Here is an 18968-nt window from a genome sequence, read left to right as displayed (position 1 = left end):
AGGTTCCTTTCATGCAATATCATTTTAAGGATATAGGGAGACTTCAATGGAGCTTAAATAGGCTTTCTTGTATTTTTGGGATTTATTTGATTGCAAGGATATATGTTACATAAATGTTGTATTTAAAAAATTCAAACAGTTTGAATTATTTCGCTGCAGTGGTAGAGGTGGTGGCATCCGTTGTGGCGGTGGTGCCATCAGACTTGGCTGTGGTTCCTGCAGTAGTGGCAGCAGTGGTGCCGCTGGTGGTGGCCTCTCCCGTGCTGAGCGTGGGATTGCAGCACAGGAACGGCGGCTCCACGGAGTTGGAGCAGCTGCCAGTGTTCTCGTTGAAATAGTAGTTAATGGGACAGGTTTCCACAGCCTTCTGGACACCATTGACGCAGTAGAGGTAATCGGAGCAGTTGCTGGTCGAATAGGCGTTCACAAAGGAGGCCGAGGTGCCGACGCATCGATCGCAGTCGTTCCTCGCCTGGGTCCTTACCACGCACATCTGTGAGATGGTGTCATAGAAGTAGCCCGTCTGGCAGGTCATCAGCTGGTAGTTAAGACTGGGATTGCAGAAGTAGTACTGATTGCAGGCGGTGGCCGCCTTGAAGGTGCCCGCCTGGGTGCAGGTGGTCGGAATTGTGACGCCCGTCAGCGAGGGATCGTTGGTGACCTGGGAGCAGGAGGTGGACTGCTGGTAGCCGCAGTTCTTCTGCTGCACATTGAAATACTTTCCGGTTTCGCAGGTGCCCGAGTGCAGGACATTGTCCTGGCAGTAGTTCCAGCCGGAGCAGCTGGTGGGGCTGCCAAAGTACATGCCGTTCTCGACAAGATTGCACAGATTCAGGGCCACCGAAGAGGTGACGGTGCCGCCGCTGCCGCTTTCAGTGGAAGGAGAATCCTGGCAAGGATACTGGTTCGAGTACACGCAGGCCATGGTGGTGGGATTGAAGTTCTCTCCGCTGGGACAACGACCGCTCACGGCTCCAGAGGCGCCGCAATAGTAGTAGCCGCCGCAGGTGGAACTGGATGGAGCAAAGGTGCCCACCGCCTTGCCCTGGCAGGGATTGCTGCTGACGGTGCAAGTGCTCGGAACGGTGCTGGAGCATTGCTGTGCATTCTTGTCGAAGTAGTAGCCGGTGGGGCAGGACATGGCAGTGGGACCCGTTCCCAGGCACTGGTAGTAAGTGGTGCAATCCGTCTGACTGGCCACATAGACACCATTGTTGACCAGGAGGCACAGGGCTGTGACATTCACATTGGCAGTGGCTGGGGCGGCACAGGCGAGCAGCAGCGCCATGGCGGCAATGATGGATCCTTTAAGTCCACCTGTAATTAAGTTTTATAGATTACTTTCACATATTTCTCTAGATGATTCTGTTGGAAACCCACCCATAATTCGGCTGTTTTTTGGTTTCCTAGTAGCTCCTAGTTGAATACTGTTCCCTAATGGCGGTCTTCCCTGGGTTTTTATTGGAAGCCCGGCCATATCCATATCTGCAAACCACTTGGGTGTCCAACTTGATCGACGACACGTCTTTGACCTGGTGATGTATGGGATTTTTTGGCCACCAATGGTTGGAATAATTTCTATTTCTGCATGATCGATGGCCTTTTTGTTTTGGACAGCTAGTCAACAAGGTAGTGTCATGAGAAATTCCACAGAGTTTCGGGGAATTCTTACCAGAAACTGGAGTTACAGTCAAATAATAAAGAAATCACAACTGATTCCTCAATAAATATTTAAACTTTAATGATCTTTAAACAACAAATACAATAGGGAATATAAACAAGTCTCATATCATAGTAAACAGTTGCTTTAAAAAATAATAATAATTTTATTTAAAAAATAAAATAAATTATAATAAAAAAACTAACCCATGCTCTTTAGAAAAGACAATAAATCAATTAAAAGAAGTTACCGAAAATATGTTTTTGAGAGAAAATATGATAAGATTAAATGTATCAACAAAAATTCTATCACTTGAATTGTAAAGCCCCTTTTTCTTAGAAATATACTTATATTAGATTCATTTTCCAAAAAAAATCAGATAACAAACAAAAGATTAAAATAATCTTAAGTATTATTTAATGGCTTTTAGGTTTTGTTTATGGCCCTTATCGAATTTTCCTCAACTGTGACTCAGTTGACTTTTATGGATTATAATGTAGCTAAAAGTAGTAATCTTAAGAATTCAATGATAGCCCTCAAATTTTATAATTCGATTTATTCTTGAAATTAGTCACTTCAATTTATAAATAAAATTATTTCGTGCTTAGCTAACTTATCTAGTTTGGCCGTAGATAAGAAATAATAAAACTAATTATATATAATTTATATTTATTAAATATATATGTACTGTTTATTAACAAGTTAACGTTAGAAATAATACAAAGCCTTGAATCGATCTTTGAACTGCTGCACTTTGTCCTATTGCCACCAAAATAAATTTATCACTTGTCAAATAAGGCGTTTAATAAATTTGATAAAACAGTCATATAAATTTACGGAATTTAAAGACTTACGATAGTACCGACTCTTTGGTAGTGTATGCAAAATTTATGGAGCCTTCACAGGGTAAGTGATATCTCTCTCAATAATTATAATAATAATAATGATCGGAAGTCGATAATGTGCTATCATTATCTAAGAAAAAAATTGTGTCTCGTGACCCTCGAGCGTAATCATTTTTAATTAGACCCTTGGCTCTCTCGTAGCTGCTGTCATAAATATAAAGCCCACCAGGCGCTGTTATCATTCGCAATAACGATTAAGTTACCAGATCACTTCTTGGCTTAGATTTCTTTGAATCGATTGGGGGACATAGAATGTTACCATGATGTCATACTCAAAGGAAAAATAATAACTGTACGGGGTAGCTACTAATAGCACCCATTCATATTGATGGAGGTGAAATCAGCAGACATTTGGGAATCGTTTAAATGGGGATTGCTAATAAAATAGGTTGAAATGGAAAAGTACAAACTTAACATAGGAAAAACTCGATCTTGTTTGATTATCATATAACTTTTACTGATGTCTATAAAGCTCTAAAGGCTGACGCAGATTTATTTATGTTTAGATATAGTGATAAACTGCAGGTGATGTTTACTATTCAAGGGAAGCCCAACTAGAGGCAATAAATATTTTATTTTCAAAATAGAGATTAAAATAATCTCTCAATTAATTTGGTTTATTACTCAACTAAAAATTTCACAATAATACAATAGACTTTCATAAATTAAATAACGGATTAAACTCCTATTTACTGCCTTTAATTTATTGTTTAGTTTGTTATTCTTTTAATGGCAGTGTACAAATTCCAAAAATCATTTTTGTTCCAGAAGAAATTGGTCATCACAGTCTATTAATACCATTATGTCGTATGTAGCACGCTTATCAGCTTTAAGCTCTAAAGATAAAGAGAATAATTCAATTGATTATTTATTACCTAAATTTAGCTAATAACTTTTAAAATTTACTATGTATTCGCTTTTGGGAAATACTACTCGAAATATTCATATATGTAAAATGTTTTGAATATTACTTATCATTGAGTTAAAAATATAAAGTTAAAGTTGTGCTGCGCAATGCCAATGGCCAAATTTATCACTTGTCAAATTTGGCTTTAACAAAATGTGATAAAACCGTAATATGAGTTCACTATGCCCTGATTTTAGCCACTGACGACAGTTCTGGCTCTAGGGTAATGCTGCCAAATTTATAGACCTTTCGGAATGGCCCAGAAGCAACACGCAATGTGAGTGTTGTCTTTGGGTATATATTTATTGTTAAAGTTGGACGGCGACCAGTAAGACGTTCTTGCCGTCGTTTGCTACTACAATTAATATTTTGTTTTAAAAGTTTGCTGTAATCAAGCAGGATGAGTGAGTAGCAACTATATCTAAAAATATATATTTTAAAGTTAAATAATATATATTTTTTAAATGCAGTTACTACGATTCAATTGCTTATTGGCTTGTTAATGATCTCCTTGAGCTCCGCTACCTTTGATCCCTCTGTCATCTGCTCTCTGGTGGTCAGTGGAACCAAGATTAATGATCCGCGGGCATGCAATGCTTGGATACAGTGCATCGATGGGCAGCCTGTGAGTGGAACCTGCGGCACTGGTCTCTTTTACGACCGGGAGAGCGAAGAGTGCTTGAGCTCTGACAGCGTCAAGTGCCTGTCCAGTGATCCCTGTGCAGCAGTGTCCAATGGTTTCACAGAAGATCCGTACTCCTGCAATGGCTATTACTACTGTGTAAACGGACAGGGAAATCTTGGGGTCTGCAACCAGGGAATGAACTTCAATCCGGGAACAGAGGATTGCATCAGGAATTTCCCATGCCCTAAGAAAATGGATCCTGATAGCTATTGCAACATACTGCCCGATGGCGTTTTTATCAAGGACACAACAAGTTGCAATGGCTGGCAGATGTGCTGGGACTCTCAGGTGATAAATGGCACCTGCCCGGGCACCTTCTACTTCAGTGCCTCGACAGCCCAGTGCGATTATCCAGAGGATGTGGAATGCGCCGTAACCCCAGCGCCGGATATTGCCGCAGAGGGAGTGTGTCCCGAAGCTGGAGTATTTATTTCCGATAGCAAAACCTGCAATGGTTACTATTACTGCCGGGCATTGGAGAACGGAGAGATAGCCTTGGAGCATGGGGTGTGCTCCAACGAAAGGTTCTTCCTGGCCACCAATGGTGGAGCCTGTGTGCCCCGCTCCAAGGTGAAATGCGATTACGATCGATGTGTCGGCCTGGGGAACAACACCATTCAGCTGGCCAACGAGTCGGATGATGGATGTCGTGGATATGCCATCTGCCAGGATGGCGTCACAATAGGACAGGGCACCTGTCCGCAGGATGAGTATTTCGATGAGCTGACACAACGCTGCACAACGCAGACGGTATCTTTTACCGCCTGCGTGATTTCGGAGGCGACGACCATCGAGCAGCGGACGGCGGTGAGTGATGATGGCACCACCACCAGCTCGGTCTCGTGAGCTTCGAACGCAATCACTTTTAATTAGACACTTGCCGTAATAAATATAAGTACACCATGTAGAGGCTGCTATCGATTGTGGTTACCATTAAGTTGCCAGATCGCTGTTTGGCTTAGATTTCCTTGAAACGATTGGGGGAAAACAAGGTATGATAGGTTGCTTCCAGCCATGATGTCATACTCCTGAGCACCTTTTTGGGGGGAAAGTATCAGGGGGCACTGCCTTATATAGCACCCATTCATGTGACGCTCTCGTTTAGTTGGGGAAACCCAACACAGCAGCATGGTAATAGAATTGCTGAATGGAAAAGTACGAACCTAACAAATCAAATCAAATTTTGCCGCTATCTTGAGCACTAAAAAATTTGGAAGGCCAATTAAGGTTAAGTTGCCCTTGCAGTATGGAAAATAGAGAAATTCTTACGCATATATCTATGTTTATAAAAATTTTAAATAATATAAATAATCATTAATTAAGTTCAAAGTAGTTCAACTTCGTTTAAGAGATTTTCAGTCTGTAAAGAAACCCCCTGCGGTATGCAACATATTTTTTAACAGGATGTTAATGGCCGATATAAATGGCCGCCATGAAGAATCTTTTAAATCGATTTAAAATTTGTAATATTCCTTGTACTTATGATACTGTGTACTTGATTATATTTAAACACCTACAAGATTTCAAAAATATTTTGATATATGTAATTTTATCAATAATAAGAAAAGGAAACTAATAAACTTATATACCCTTGCAGTTTGCAATTAAATTATAGAATCGAATCGATAATTGATTATAGCGAAGGTTAATTCGTATTTTCCGAATCAATATTTATCGAGATTTTTATATGTAACTTTTTTTTGACAAATCAAAGCTTAAAAAACCCATAGCTAAGATAAAAATGGATTAATATTAATTTGGAAAGCTTGTCAATGCTAGTTTTGAGTATGTTAACAAATCTGCAAATTCAATTTAAAATTTAAGAAAATTAATATAATTTATTTAAATTGTTTTAGGCATTACTTTCAAGAGAGTCAAAGATCTTCTTATGACATATAAAAAATAAATACTTAATATCACTCATACGCCGGGTGTGCTTTCAATGCACCCGAATTTCCTCATTTTCTACTTAGTTATAAATATTTTTAATTACTTATTCTAAAATATAACCTTCTCCAGCATGCTTGGAGACCTCTTGTTCAGACCAAGGTAAATGCGGAAATAAATGATCGCGGCATCGGCGAATGGAAAATCTGTTATCGGTGGCCTATCTGGAATCGGTGTTGAATTCTACGAACCCGGCACTGGGGTACTCTTTTAATTAAAACTGATAATACTTTTCGGCACTCAAACTGTCAAGAAAACAGATTGCCAAAAAATATATATCAAAGTGTGTGTGAGTGTGGCGAGGTATTGATAGCAAAGAAGGGTTGCCAAGAGTTTTATCGGTTACCCTAACGAACATTTCCGTTCCATTATAATTGATAGTTTAAATAATTTGTATATAACAAAGGACTTGTAAGCATTTTCTATTAAATCTTTTAATTTTATTCAATTTAATCATAATTACATGTATGAAGTTATATTTTATTATAATATTAAGCGTTTCTAAAGTTTGCGTAGTGCGAAACCCTAAAATGACCCACCATGGAAATATAATAATCGAAAACTTAAAATGCATTTGACCTCCACCATGACTTGGATCGATTTATTAGTGTTTAAAATTGGATTTTTAATTGAAATTAGAATTGGAAGTGGGAATTGGTGTGGATTAGTGTGTGTTTGTGGGTGTGGGTGTGGTTGTGGCTGTGCCTGGCCTAGGCGGAGCAGGCGATGTAGTGGTAGTTGGTGAGCGAGCATCCTTGGTTGCGCTCGTCGAAGTAGTAGCCGGTGGGGCAGTGGCCAGTGCTGACGGTCACTCCGCCGGAGCAGCGTCCATAGCTCTGGCAATCGCCGGCGACATTCACGTAGGTCAGGTTGGTGCCCACGCACCTGTCCAGCTGGCAGCGCACGTTGAGGCGGTCGCGGCAGGAGAGCTTCTCGAAATCAAAGTACTGACCCAGCGGGCAGCTCAGGTGCCTGGGCTCCGTGTCGTGCTTGCCGGCCTTGGGCTTGCTGCAGATATAGTAGTGGGCGCAGGACAGATCGTCGGCGAAGTAACCAACGCGGGCGGATCCGGTGGCTTCGTCCAGGCAGAAGGTGTTCTCCGGCTCCGGCAGGGCGGCTGTCTCGTAGCAGGCCACCTCGGACACATTCATACAGTAGCCGAGGGCAACATCGTAGGCACTGAGGGCTGGGCAGGATCGGATGTGCAGGAGCTCATTGACGCACTCGTAGTACTGATCACAGTGGATGGGATCGGCCAGGCGCGTATTGTTGGGCAGCGAACGGCAGGCGGGATCGCTTCGCTTCACGGAGCTCTTGGGACATTGGTACTGCTTCTCGTACACACAGGACCTGGATGTGGGCTGGAAGATCAGCTCGTTGGGGCAATTGGCACGGATCTGCTTGCCGTTCTTGCAGAGGATGTAGCCGCGGCAGTCATTGCTGCTGGGGTCCACCACGAAGGAGCCGTCCGTCTCATTGGCGCAGTAGTTCTTGGCCTGTTCCGCAGCAACTTGGCCCTTGTAGGGACACTTGGCACTCGAGGAGAGGATGCAGCGGCCAAGGTCCTTGTCGTAGTACAGACCCGAAGCGCAGGCTCCCTGCTCCACGGCAGCCTCCAGGCTGTTAGGGCAACGCACCCAATTGTCGCAGGTGCTGGGGCGCAACAGACTGGTGTCCTGAGGCAGAAGTCCGCACATATCCTCCACCGACAGGTATTCAAAGTCCTCGATCACACCGCCCAAGGCGCTGGCCACAAACAGCAGCGACAGGATACCGCTGGCTGCAAGAGCAAAGATTTGTGATCAGAATCATTAAATATCTAGGTATTTAATTGAATTGTTATCAAAGCAGAAAATAAAATCGAATTATTTCCTTTACTTTTACAAATTGTTAATTGACAAACGATTCAGCAGGAATTTCTTTTGCTTTTAAGCTAAAAATTATAAAGAGCACAACATTATCTTATCCTTATATTAGTTACCAACAACAATTAACAAGCAAGATCCTGTGTTTGATCCTTAAATAACGATCTGGCCTAACTTTTAATTCATAATTTACAGCAGATTTAAATTTATATTTCTTGTTGCATATTCTGGCTTTACTTTCCACCATTAAAATATAATAAATACTAATAAGAACTAGAACACTCTTTAAAATGCGTAAGTCTTTTATATTGTTGGAAAATGAAGTATATATTTTATAAATATTTTAACAAGATCTCGGAGATCTAAAGAATCAGCCACAAATTTCACTACCAAAAAAGAGTTGTTATCCTTTTTGAAAAAAAGTATCCTAGCATTCTGTTCTGTTGCAAATACCTCTCATCATGGTGTATATCCTTTTTGTTAATATTTATCCTGGTGTCTGAATCGTTCCGTTGCGATCTCTCAGTGGCAGCAACCACAACAATACTGATACTGCAGCATCGGATGCTGACGCCCTTTAAATATGCAAAGGCCATTCTGCTTGTTTTTGTTCGCCGAAAAAACAATTTCCAAAATGCACATGCCAAAGGAACCCCTTGTCAGTGCCACTATCTCAATCAGAACTCGATGATAGCGCTGATTTTCTGATGTACGATAGCGCGGGCCGAATGTAAATTACACGGCAATAACATCGTTGTCGTTGTCTAGTTTTCAGAAAATAAAAAAAACTCCTCCTGGTGATATCGCACCGATCAATGGCCCCTCCCGTCGATAGGGAAATTGCAGATGTTGCGATGGGATCCGTCGCTATGACATTGGAAGTGGATGCCAAGAGCTGCTGGTGGTGGCTTCTCGAACATCCGAGGAGCTCTTGAAACATGAACGAACGATGCGATCGAATTCCCCAACATATTGACATGTTATTTCTTATTTGTGATATCAATTAGTTTTTTCTTTTTTTGAGGTCTACCCCTGATTTCTATTCTCAATGACTCATACATTAACAATTTTTTTGGAATTATTAAAAATTTGTAACAATAAAAGAGAAAAGGTTAAAAGAGATGAAATCTAAATATGTTTTCTAGATGTATCCTTATATGTCATATAAGTTATGAGTTATCTCAAAAAAGTCTAAGCTCAAGAATAAATTTCGCGTATAAAATATACATATACATATATTGATAAAAATACCCTTATATTACTTTCCTACGTAACTATGCAAACTTAAGAGAATTATTTAATATATTATTTTGTTAATTCATTAAAAACCATGGGATATCCTAGAATTTCACAGAATTGGAGAGTTTAGAGGCCATAGAATCGAATGAAGTTGGAATTCATAGTTTGATTAAGATTGAAAATAATTTTAGGAAAATATATTAAATAATATATCAATTTATGTTAATATTTTTGTAATAACTAATTGATTTTAAAGGAATTATCAGATTTCTTTAAACATGAATAGAAACCAAACTTGACAAAATAAAAAGTGGAAACTTATCTTTAATACAATAAGTTTCTAAAGTTATTTAAAAAACCGTTTAATACCATTAAATGTTCATGACAAAGTTAAAACCGTATTAACTATATAACGACCAATAAGATGTTTACATATTTGCAAAGCCCCTATTAATACATTTATTGAATTGTCATAGCATCCATTAACCACAGAATTAATTAACCTATTTAATCGAATCCCGATTAGTCGAAGCCAGCGTATTTTTTTTATTGATTTTTAAAGCGTTCCTTATGTCAAATTATTTATTGTTTAATTAGATGTTGCGTTTATCATCGATCCTTGTCGGGAAAGTCACATAGCTGAACATACAAATTAGGAAGATGTGCAAACGGCGAATGCAGGACTCTCGGTGGAGCAAATGTTGTAGACCTCGTTGTAGTAAGGACTGGTGGTGGGGCAGCTGAGGTCGGCGCCGCTGGAGCACACCATGTAGCCCTTGCAGGATGTACCCAAGGTGGTCATGAACTGGGATTTAACGTTGCCGCATCGGTTGTAGGGACAAGCGTAAGAAGCTGGCGACACGCACTCGCCCAAAGTAGGATTAAAGTGGGTGCCGACTTGACACTGGTTCCAGGTGCCAACTGCGGTATCCGATGCACAGTAGTAGAAGCCATAGCAGGTGGTCATGTCGCTAACGAACCTATAGGTCTGGCCAGTTACTGTAGGTGCCTTGGCAAATCCGGTTGTACAGATTTTGGCATCTGTTTGGCCAATAGTGAACTGTCCGTTGGAGCTACCACTATCGCTACCACTTCCGCTGCATGTGTTTGTCTTCTGACAATTGCCGGTGACCAAGTTATAGGTAAGGCCGGTTTCACAAGTTCCCGGGGTGCCGTAGCCATTGCTGCAGGTCAGATAGGAGCCACAGTTATCCGGATCGCCCACATAGATGTCCGACAACATGAACTGGCAGAGGGTGCTCTGGGGGCAGGTCGGTCCCCACACGCACTTGCCGATGGCGGCGGAGTAGACGCCGCCGACGCCGCAATTGCCATAGGCGATGGAGCCCTTGCCGTCACAGTATCCATACTGGGTGCAGTTGGTCGGATCGGCCACATACATGGGCGAGGCGGCCGACGAGCATGTCTCAACAGCGCTGGTGGCACAGACCGTGTTCTTGGCGAATCCGCAGGAACCCTTCTGCGAGTTGAAGATGTAGTTGTCGGGACAGGTGCCCCAAGCGACCAGCTCCTGGCCCTGGCAGTAGCCCCAGCCGCGGCAGTTGGTTGGATTACCCACATATCCAGTGCCCGACCATTGGGCACACATCTGCTCCATCGAATAGCCGCTGGCCTGCGATGCCAGCAGAAGACAGGCCACCAGGGCACAGATCCTCGTATCGAAACCTGAAATAGATTTATAAGGAATAATGATAAATCTAGGTCGATCTTATCATTAATCACTACTTGTTTTTTAGACTATAAATCATAAATTTAAGAAAGAAAATAAGAGTTGCTCTCCATGCACATGGTTTATATAGTCTTCAAAGAGATTTATATATATATATATATAAATATTTTTAACCTTCCTAATGGTTATTTACATTATTTGAACTTATTCTTCATTACTTAATCAATCACTCAGAGTAAACAATATTATAATTTAAGGAGATTTTGAGTGAGTTTTTCAAACAACATTACTGGTAATTTGCACTAACTCTCCGTGTGATAGATCCATCCTTAGGGACTCAGGCCTACACTTACGTACCTCTCATCTTGGGACTGGTTATATAGTGACTTAATTCGCTTGACAGAAACGACTGAAGCGAATGTTCCAATTCCGGTACTAACCCTTTCAATCGCAGGCTCTGCGTTTATATAGTTGGCCCATACCCGGGCTCACGGCAGAGCGGTTAATTAAAAATTGTCAGCCAGATAAGCCCGCCGCCGACAGGGCGTTAGTATCGCAATTAAAATTAGATAAGATTCTAAGGTCTCTCGGGTAAAGCACGCACCTTTCATCCTTAAGTTCTTTTTCTTTTTGGGGTGTTTGCTCCCGGCTCAACAGCGTTGGACGTCGAAAGTGAAACTAGCGGACCCGGCCACAATGGACTGCCTTATATTCTCTAATCGGAGCCTGGTCAGCGGACCCTCCAGATATATATATATTTATTTTTTATATATAACTCGGTATATTTTTTCCTTTGACATGACAGTTTGGTTGGAATTCGGATTATCAGCTGCTGATTGCGAGCCTTCTTTGTCTCTAATTGTTTTTTAATTTAAACGTATGGCAAGGCAGGGAGGCATGAATGCCACGGCTCTTATTGATCGCTCATTGGCGTTTCCCGGTATCTGGGTACTCATTTCGGCGACACGACATTAGTTACATATCTTCATTGGAATCTTGGCTTCGACTTGCTCTTGAACTAATCACAAATGTTGAGGTGATGATGGGAACAGTTTAGCGACCACTTGAGTGCATAATGAAAAGCTAGTGATTTACCAGTTTCTTAATTAATATGCATTGATTTTGTCTATCTATATGTGAGGTTTTTTTTAAAAACTCTTCTAATCAATAAGTGTACAGTATAAGATTTAATTTTTTATTAGTTGTAATAAAGATCATTTAAGCTTCATGAATATTCGAGCAAAGTCCACACTGCGTATGAGTAATAATGTCGGTAAAGACATTCTTTAAGTAAAGAAAAGCTTGTCTCTATTACATATAAATTTTCGTTAATACTTAGAAAATATGTGTATATATACTATAATCTAAATGTATAGAAATATCCTTCTCTAATAGTATGATTATGCTTACATGATCACATTCAAGAATAGAATATTTTAGTCATTACTTAAAAGAAATGTATATTTTTACCTAAAAGCATACTTCTAATAAAGGTGAGACGGCACATAAATATGCAATACATTTTAGTTGAATTGCTATCCTTCTGGCATATTATATTAATTTAAAAAGAAATTAAGTTCCATATAACTATTTATTATACTCATATTTTGTCATGTTGTTAAAATTTGATGAAAATCCATTGAAAACTGGAAAAGTTATTATTTTTGTTCTTAAAATTTTCCGATCGTTCCTATGGCAGATATATATATGTTTATTATATAGTCCACCGATTCGCCATGCTGCTGTTAAGAGTTACTTACTGCTCATAGTTAATTAAAGCTCATAGTTTATTACGGATCATAGTTGCTTACTGATCATAGTTACTTCCGGGTCATAGATACTTACTGATCATAGTTACTTACTTACACTGCAAGGGTATAACAAATTTTTAATCAATCAAGGATAGTTATAAACATATTTTTATTATTTCTCCAAAAGAATACTGCAATAATTTTTAAAGTCAGCTTATAAATATGCAATTGAAATTGATTTCCACAATCAAAGACATCATATAAAAGTCCAAAATGAAATAATGTCTATTAAGATATTGCCAAGGGATTGTAAGAAATCAGTAGTAATCAGTTTTGTTTTCCAAATTACCATAAATTTAAGTTCATTTTGCGTCATTATATATAGTTTTCTTTAAGTTGTAGTTTATGAATTAACTAAGCTGCTGCCTTACTTTTATTAATCTTATCTGGTTCCTATTTTATATATCAGTTGCCAAAAAAAAGTTCATTTTTATGAAACTACAGACTTTGAATTACCAGTTACCAATATTATATTATATAATATATATTATAATTCAAAGTAAGGTATTATTTATTCATGTGTGCAGACCTCAGTTAGAGATAAAGCATTGCATTTTTGTTTACATATTATGTTTCTACACCCAGAAAATAAGATCTTGATAGATGTGGTTCGAGCAGAATTAGCATACTTTATTTCTTTAGATTAAAATCAAATACTCCACTTTAAATTAACTAAATAAAAACCATAACGGAGCTTTAATAAAAATTTCAATTAACAATAATATAAATATACAAAGATACATTTTAAATATATTAAAAGCCAGGATACAGGGTACCTCTTTGTATAGCACACCCTTTTGATTTTAACCAGAATAAAAATCAATTCGCTTATCTGGCCAATAAAAATAAATAAACTGCGGATCGCTGCTGATCCTCCCATATAGGCTATATAGTGTCAATAAAAGCAATCGTCGCCGAGGAGCGAACTCAGTTCGGTTTATTAGTTCGTCGAGTGCTGAGCTGCCTGCCGATAATTTGTTCTATTTTTGCAATGGAAAGTGAGTGACTGTTAACTTCTGTATTGAGACTTCGAGTAACCAAGATGTGATCACACTTTCAGAACCGAAAGCCTTTGTTGGCCTGGCACTGGTGCTGCTGCTGGTCCAGAGCTTTGGGGTGGCTAATGGCAGGGAAGAGGACATCTGCCGTCTGTTTTCCAACAACACCGTGATCCGCGATCCCGATTCCTGCGGCCAGTCGATTACCTGCATCAATTCCGTGAGCCACTACAGCACCTGCTCGGGATCGACGCCCTTCTTCGACAAGGACACTGGCAAGTGTGTGAAAGCCCTGACTGATGACTCCACCTGTTCGGTGTCCTGCGAGGAGGCGGACAGCCAGTTCGTGGCCGATCCCAAGTCCTGCTACGGCTACTACTACTGCTCAGACAAGGAGACGGCCCTCTATGGAAAATGTCCCACGGACACTCACTTCAATGCCACCACCCAGACATGCACCCGCACCTTCGAATCGGCGTGCACGGCCAGCAGCTTCGAGTACTGCAGCATCGTGAAGAACAGCGTGAACTTTGACAACCTGCAGGGATGCAACAAGTATCACGTTTGCGAGAAGGGTGTGTTAAAGGACAAGACCTGTGCCAGCACCTCATACTATCAGGCCAGCACAGGGACCTGTGTGGCCAAGGCCTTGGTGGACTGCGAGGCCCATCCCTTGCCATCGAATGTCTGCGGCACTGTCAAGAAACCATTGGAAAACAAATTCGTCACGGATGGAGCCACCTGTCGCGGTTACTTCTATTGCACCAAACAGGCGGATGGCACTCCGGATCCGAATCCCTCTTGGAATCAGTGTCCCCCAGACTACTTCTTTGACTCCTCCAGCCAGACCTGCAAGCACCCCACCTTGGTCGCCTGCAAGTGGGATCGATGTGATGGTCGCACGTCAAACTTTGTGGCCAGTGGCACCACCGGTTGCCGCAACTATCTGATATGCGATGATGGCATCACCCAGGCGGAGAAGTCCTGCGGCAATTTCTTCTTCGATGAGAACCAGGGCGCCTGTGTCCCGGGTGTCCTAAGCTACGCCGCGTGTAAATGAAAATAAATAATTTTCTCTGCTTTTAAAAGTTATTTGGACTATTAAAGGGATCTTGCAAATATACTTGTTGATTGAGGATATTTTGTTTTGTTAACCATCAGGAAAAAGTCGATAAGGGCAGAGCTATTTAGGCAAGGAAACATAAATGAGTTTAATTATCTATTTTAAGACTTAGCAATCACGGTTTGATACTTAATTAATTAATCAGCTGAGAGCAGAGATCGAGCTAGGAGGTTACATATGTATATAATTCCATGATTATCATCAGATTATACTAAAAATCACAACAATATATTTATCTTATATGAATTAAACGAAAAATTGAGGCTTTAACTAAGCTATACATAATTTGAATTATTTATTTATTTCTGGGACACTAAATTGAATCCCCTGATGATGCTAATCACGAATATTTATAACCTATGGAGCCACCGATTTATCCTTTTGTGTAAACACAAATATGTAGATTAAATGCTTTCTATCATATACATACATACAACAAAAATATAATTAATGTAAATTAAAAATATCATGAAATCGTGGAAACTTTACGTGCAGGTGGTGGGAGGTGAATAGACCATAAATGATAATCGTTCTTTCTTCTGTTTGGTTAAAGCTCTGATTTTTCCCAAAAACAATTTGAAATCGACTTTATCATTTTGTCATATTTACGGCGGCTATTCAAGCGCAATAACTTGTGACTGCTGCGATTACGCGATTAATATATTTATAGTTCAATTAATTAGCAGCCAATAAACGGCTATTTTCTGTTTAAGATAAGACCCAACAACTCATTAACCAGTTTCATTTCCATTTCCATTCCAACTAGTGTTCGTAAGGTGTCCAAACTGACATTGGGGACACCACGCCCAGACAGACTCCTCTTCGCGGATGATTTGCATCGCAAATTACTGGCCACTTGAAGGGGTTTACGTAGTTTTTGGCACAACATCGATAAGATTCGCAGCTGCTTATCAACCAGGCACTCAGTCGGTGGCAGCAGCCATGTTCGCCGCTGGTTAATATAAACTTTTTCCATTCACGAAACTCCATTTAGTCGGGAGCAATTAGTACCCGAGGCCACATCAGACAACGCGATCTCTTCCCCAGCAAATTAAACCAAATTCCCCAACAATCAGCCATGCCGAGTAAGTATTATCAAAGATGCCCAAGTACACTGTTAAAATATTTTACCAGCAACCTGGAAAAGTCAATTTAAATGAAGAGAGACGGCTCAGGCTTGTTTAAAACAGAATTATGGATATTGTTTTTGTTAAGGCTTTAAACAAAACAATCCTAAACGTATGCATATTTATTGGAACGAGCTTTAAACTTAGAAGTAGGAAAAACAGAAAGTCCTTGACGATTATTAATAAAGCTCTTAAAAATGGTCTTTTGTTTTAATTTATGAGATGATAAGACTTTAAAACAAATAACCACAATCCAATTGGCAAATCAGTCCGAATAAAGTAGAAGCAATTAAGATTGAACAAATTATATATTACGACCAAATGACCGACAAACATATACAAATTTTTAAGTCATTTTTAGCTAAGAAATAAATGTTAACAATTGAAATCCGTTGTTTACAGAATCAAGTCATTTTGGAGTGCTTCTCGGATGCATTTTCCTAATGACTTGGCAGACATCGTTGGCGGCCACCGCCGGTGAGTACGAGGAGCTCTGCCGCCTGTTCAAGAATGGCACCCAGATTCGCAAGCCTGGAACCTGCGACCAGTACATCAAGTGCCTCAACGGTGAGGGCACAGTCCTGAACTGCACCTCCGGCCAGTCCTTCAGTCCCAGCAAGAACCAATGTGTGGACACTCTGGCAAATAGTAACAAGTACTGCGGCAACCGGTGCGAGGGCAAGAATGACGAATGGGTGGCCGATCCGACCGAGTGCCACAAGTACTTCTACTGCGTGAATGGTGTGCCCCTTCCGGGGATGTGTCCGTCTAGCCAGCACTTTGATGAGGCCAAGCAGGCGTGCCAGCACGGCGTGGACTCGACCTGTGTCGATGTGAACAACATATGCGAGCTGGTGCCGAGCAAGACCAAGTTCCGGAAGGAGGATGACTGCGCCCAGTACTACGAGTGTAACAGCTCTGAGAGCCACACCGTGGGTACGTGCATCACCACCAAGAAGAGACAGTACTTTGATGTGGAGAGCGGAAGTTGTGTGGAGCCGAGCACGATAGAGTGCTCGGCCCACTCCAAGACCGGCATCTGCTCCAAATCGACAAAGCCGACCTTTGTGTCCGACAAGGCTACATGTCGCGGCTACTTCTATTGCCAGGGCCTGTCCCCAGTGATAGATCTGGACCCGGTATGGATGCAGTGCCGCGAGGGATACTTCTTCGATGCGGAGCTGCAAATCTGTGCTCCGGCCTCTCAGGTGGTGTGCGAGTTCAACAGGTGCGAAGGACGTGGAACTATGCTGGTGGCCAGCAGCAGCAACAACTGTCACAACTTCATCCGCTGTGTCGATGGCAAGACGGTGGAGGAGGAGACCTGTCACTTTGACCATTTCTTTGACGAGACCATCGAGGCCTGCACCTCCACGATTATCTACGACAAGTGCTGCGATGACCGTGATTGAGTCTTGTGCTATTATTGGTGTTTCCAATTATATACTCTATATTATATTCTATGAATGGCAAAAATTAGAACCATGTTTACCTTCTTTGGGGGGGTTTTATAATTGTTTCTTGAACTTGAGTATCTTCTGGCAGAGTAGTTTTGTAATATGTTAAGGCATATTCATTCGTTTTTGAATATAAACAAAAATATAAAAAATAAATGCTCATTGATACTTACTGATCAGAGTTTCGTACTGCTCATAGTTCAATTAAATATCAGCTCGCTATTTGTATCTGTCTCTCCCCCTCTCTCGCTATGTTAATCGCTCTATGTTAATCTCTAGAGGCAACTCCCTTTCTCTCGCGCTCTCACACTCACTTTCTCTTCTCTTCTCTTTCCTCGGGGACTATAAATAGAGGCGCTGAGGGCGCGCGCGCTTCAGTCTGTCCTAGGGGTACCTAGCGTTTACATCTCCAGTGATAGTGATTGTGATTACCCTTCGATTCAAAAAAAATGACGTGGCCAATGCAATACATCTGGATGACCAGGAAGAAGCTCACTTGGATAAAGTCACCATTTTTGGTCACTGTACTGGGAGGAAGTAAGCAATGACGAAAGAGCCACGTGTCCTCTACTGCGGTAAGTCTTATCCATGACATTTATATTAAGTATGAAGAAGCTATTGGTGGTATCAGACATTGGTCTAGACTTTATATTCAAATTTGTGTTACAAAAGTTGCAAGTCATTGTTTATCAGTGTTCAAAGTTAGTAACTGATCATACATACATACTTACTGGTCATAGATAATTACTGATCATAGTTACTTACTGGTCATAGATACTTACTGGTCATAAATACTTACTGATCATAGTTAATTACTGATCATAGTTATTTACTGAACATAGTTATCTAGTGATCATAGTTATATAATGTTCATTGACTAATTGATCATAGTTAATTACTAATCTTACTTACATACTGTTCATATATGCTTACTGTTGAAAGATACTTATTGATCCTCTACTATTAACAACCGTGTCTCTGCCAGTTATATTATATACATAGTATTCCAATTATAATAAAACTAAAAACGAATTTCTATAATGATAAAAGATAGTCTTAAATCAAATTAGATAGAAAACAGCCCATGAATTTAACATAGTTCTTGAAAGTATAACTTGTAAGGTTTACCCTTTAAAATTTGATGTATCTTTTAGTTAACTTGTTAAAACTTTAATAATGTGGAATGTATTTCAAACTCGCACTTCAGTAAATTATTAAACCAGTCAGTAGCTTATCTTACTTTTCTTATTAACATTGACATCTTGTCACAAGCTGGGAAATTAAAAAACGACATTTTATAAATAGCTTTCGGGTTTTCTCTAATTTAAAAGCTAACATAAAGATAGAACGACAAAGCTGTGTCTAAATTTAGAAACTAGACACTTTTAACCAATACACGAATGACGTGATTATTTGATTGAATGAAATTGGAAATTCCAAGAGTATATAGACTTCGGCTTCCCAAAGTTAATTTCATTGCTTGTTTATTTATAAACAAGTTGAAAATATGTTAAATTTGTCATCCGTTACGTTAGATCGGTTTGAACTGTAACC

General features: G+C 40.3%; 6 protein-coding genes across 6 annotated transcripts; 3 read left to right on the top strand and 3 right to left on the bottom strand.

The window, feature by feature from the left end:
• Positions 1-145: 145 nt before the first annotated feature.
• On the bottom strand, positions 146-1384 carry LOC110178566 (peritrophin-48). The gene is made up of 2 exons (XM_020945738.2): positions 1381-1384; positions 146-1317 (listed from the first exon to the last, which is right to left on the bottom strand). Exons 1-2 carry the CDS (start codon positions 1382-1384, stop codon positions 146-148), a joined length of 1176 nt encoding a protein of 391 aa, XP_020801397.2.
• A 2410-nt stretch (positions 1385-3794) lies between these two features.
• On the top strand, positions 3795-5003 carry LOC110178567 (peritrophin-48). The gene is made up of 2 exons (XM_020945740.2): positions 3795-3876; positions 3943-5003. The coding sequence occupies exons 1-2, from the start codon at positions 3873-3875 to the stop codon at positions 5001-5003; spliced, it is 1065 nt and encodes a 354-aa protein (XP_020801399.2). The 5' UTR covers positions 3795-3872.
• A 1811-nt stretch (positions 5004-6814) lies between these two features.
• LOC110178568 (peritrophin-44) lies at positions 6815-8432 on the bottom strand. The gene is made up of 2 exons (XM_020945741.2): positions 8423-8432; positions 6815-7884 (listed from the first exon to the last, which is right to left on the bottom strand). The coding sequence occupies exons 1-2, from the start codon at positions 8430-8432 to the stop codon at positions 6815-6817; spliced, it is 1080 nt and encodes a 359-aa protein (XP_020801400.2).
• A 1385-nt stretch (positions 8433-9817) lies between these two features.
• Positions 9818-11317, bottom strand: LOC110178569 (peritrophin-44). Its single transcript, XM_020945742.2, has 2 exons — positions 11256-11317; positions 9818-10894 (listed from the first exon to the last, which is right to left on the bottom strand). The coding sequence occupies exons 1-2, from the start codon at positions 11260-11262 to the stop codon at positions 9861-9863; spliced, it is 1041 nt and encodes a 346-aa protein (XP_020801401.2). The 5' UTR covers positions 11263-11317; the 3' UTR covers positions 9818-9860.
• A 2318-nt stretch (positions 11318-13635) lies between these two features.
• Positions 13636-14799, top strand: LOC110178562 (peritrophin-44). Its single transcript, XM_020945734.2, has 2 exons — positions 13636-13707; positions 13770-14799. The coding sequence occupies exons 1-2, from the start codon at positions 13701-13703 to the stop codon at positions 14765-14767; spliced, it is 1005 nt and encodes a 334-aa protein (XP_020801393.2). The 5' UTR covers positions 13636-13700; the 3' UTR covers positions 14768-14799.
• Positions 14800-15814: 1015 nt separating this feature from the next.
• On the top strand, positions 15815-17411 carry LOC110178570 (peritrophin-44). Its single transcript, XM_020945743.2, has 2 exons — positions 15815-15915; positions 16360-17411. Exons 1-2 carry the CDS (start codon positions 15909-15911, stop codon positions 17367-17369), a joined length of 1017 nt encoding a protein of 338 aa, XP_020801402.2. The 5' UTR covers positions 15815-15908; the 3' UTR covers positions 17370-17411.
• The last annotated feature ends 1557 nt before the right edge of the window (positions 17412-18968 follow it).

This window comes from Drosophila serrata, unplaced genomic scaffold (genome assembly GCF_035046125.1).
Source record: "Drosophila serrata isolate PLE 108 unplaced genomic scaffold, ASM3504612v1 contig_272, whole genome shotgun sequence".
Classification (NCBI taxonomy): Eukaryota; Metazoa; Arthropoda; class Insecta; order Diptera; family Drosophilidae; genus Drosophila; species Drosophila serrata.
Note: the sequence above shows the minus strand (reverse complement) of the source record. Positions and strands in the feature narration are given on the sequence as shown.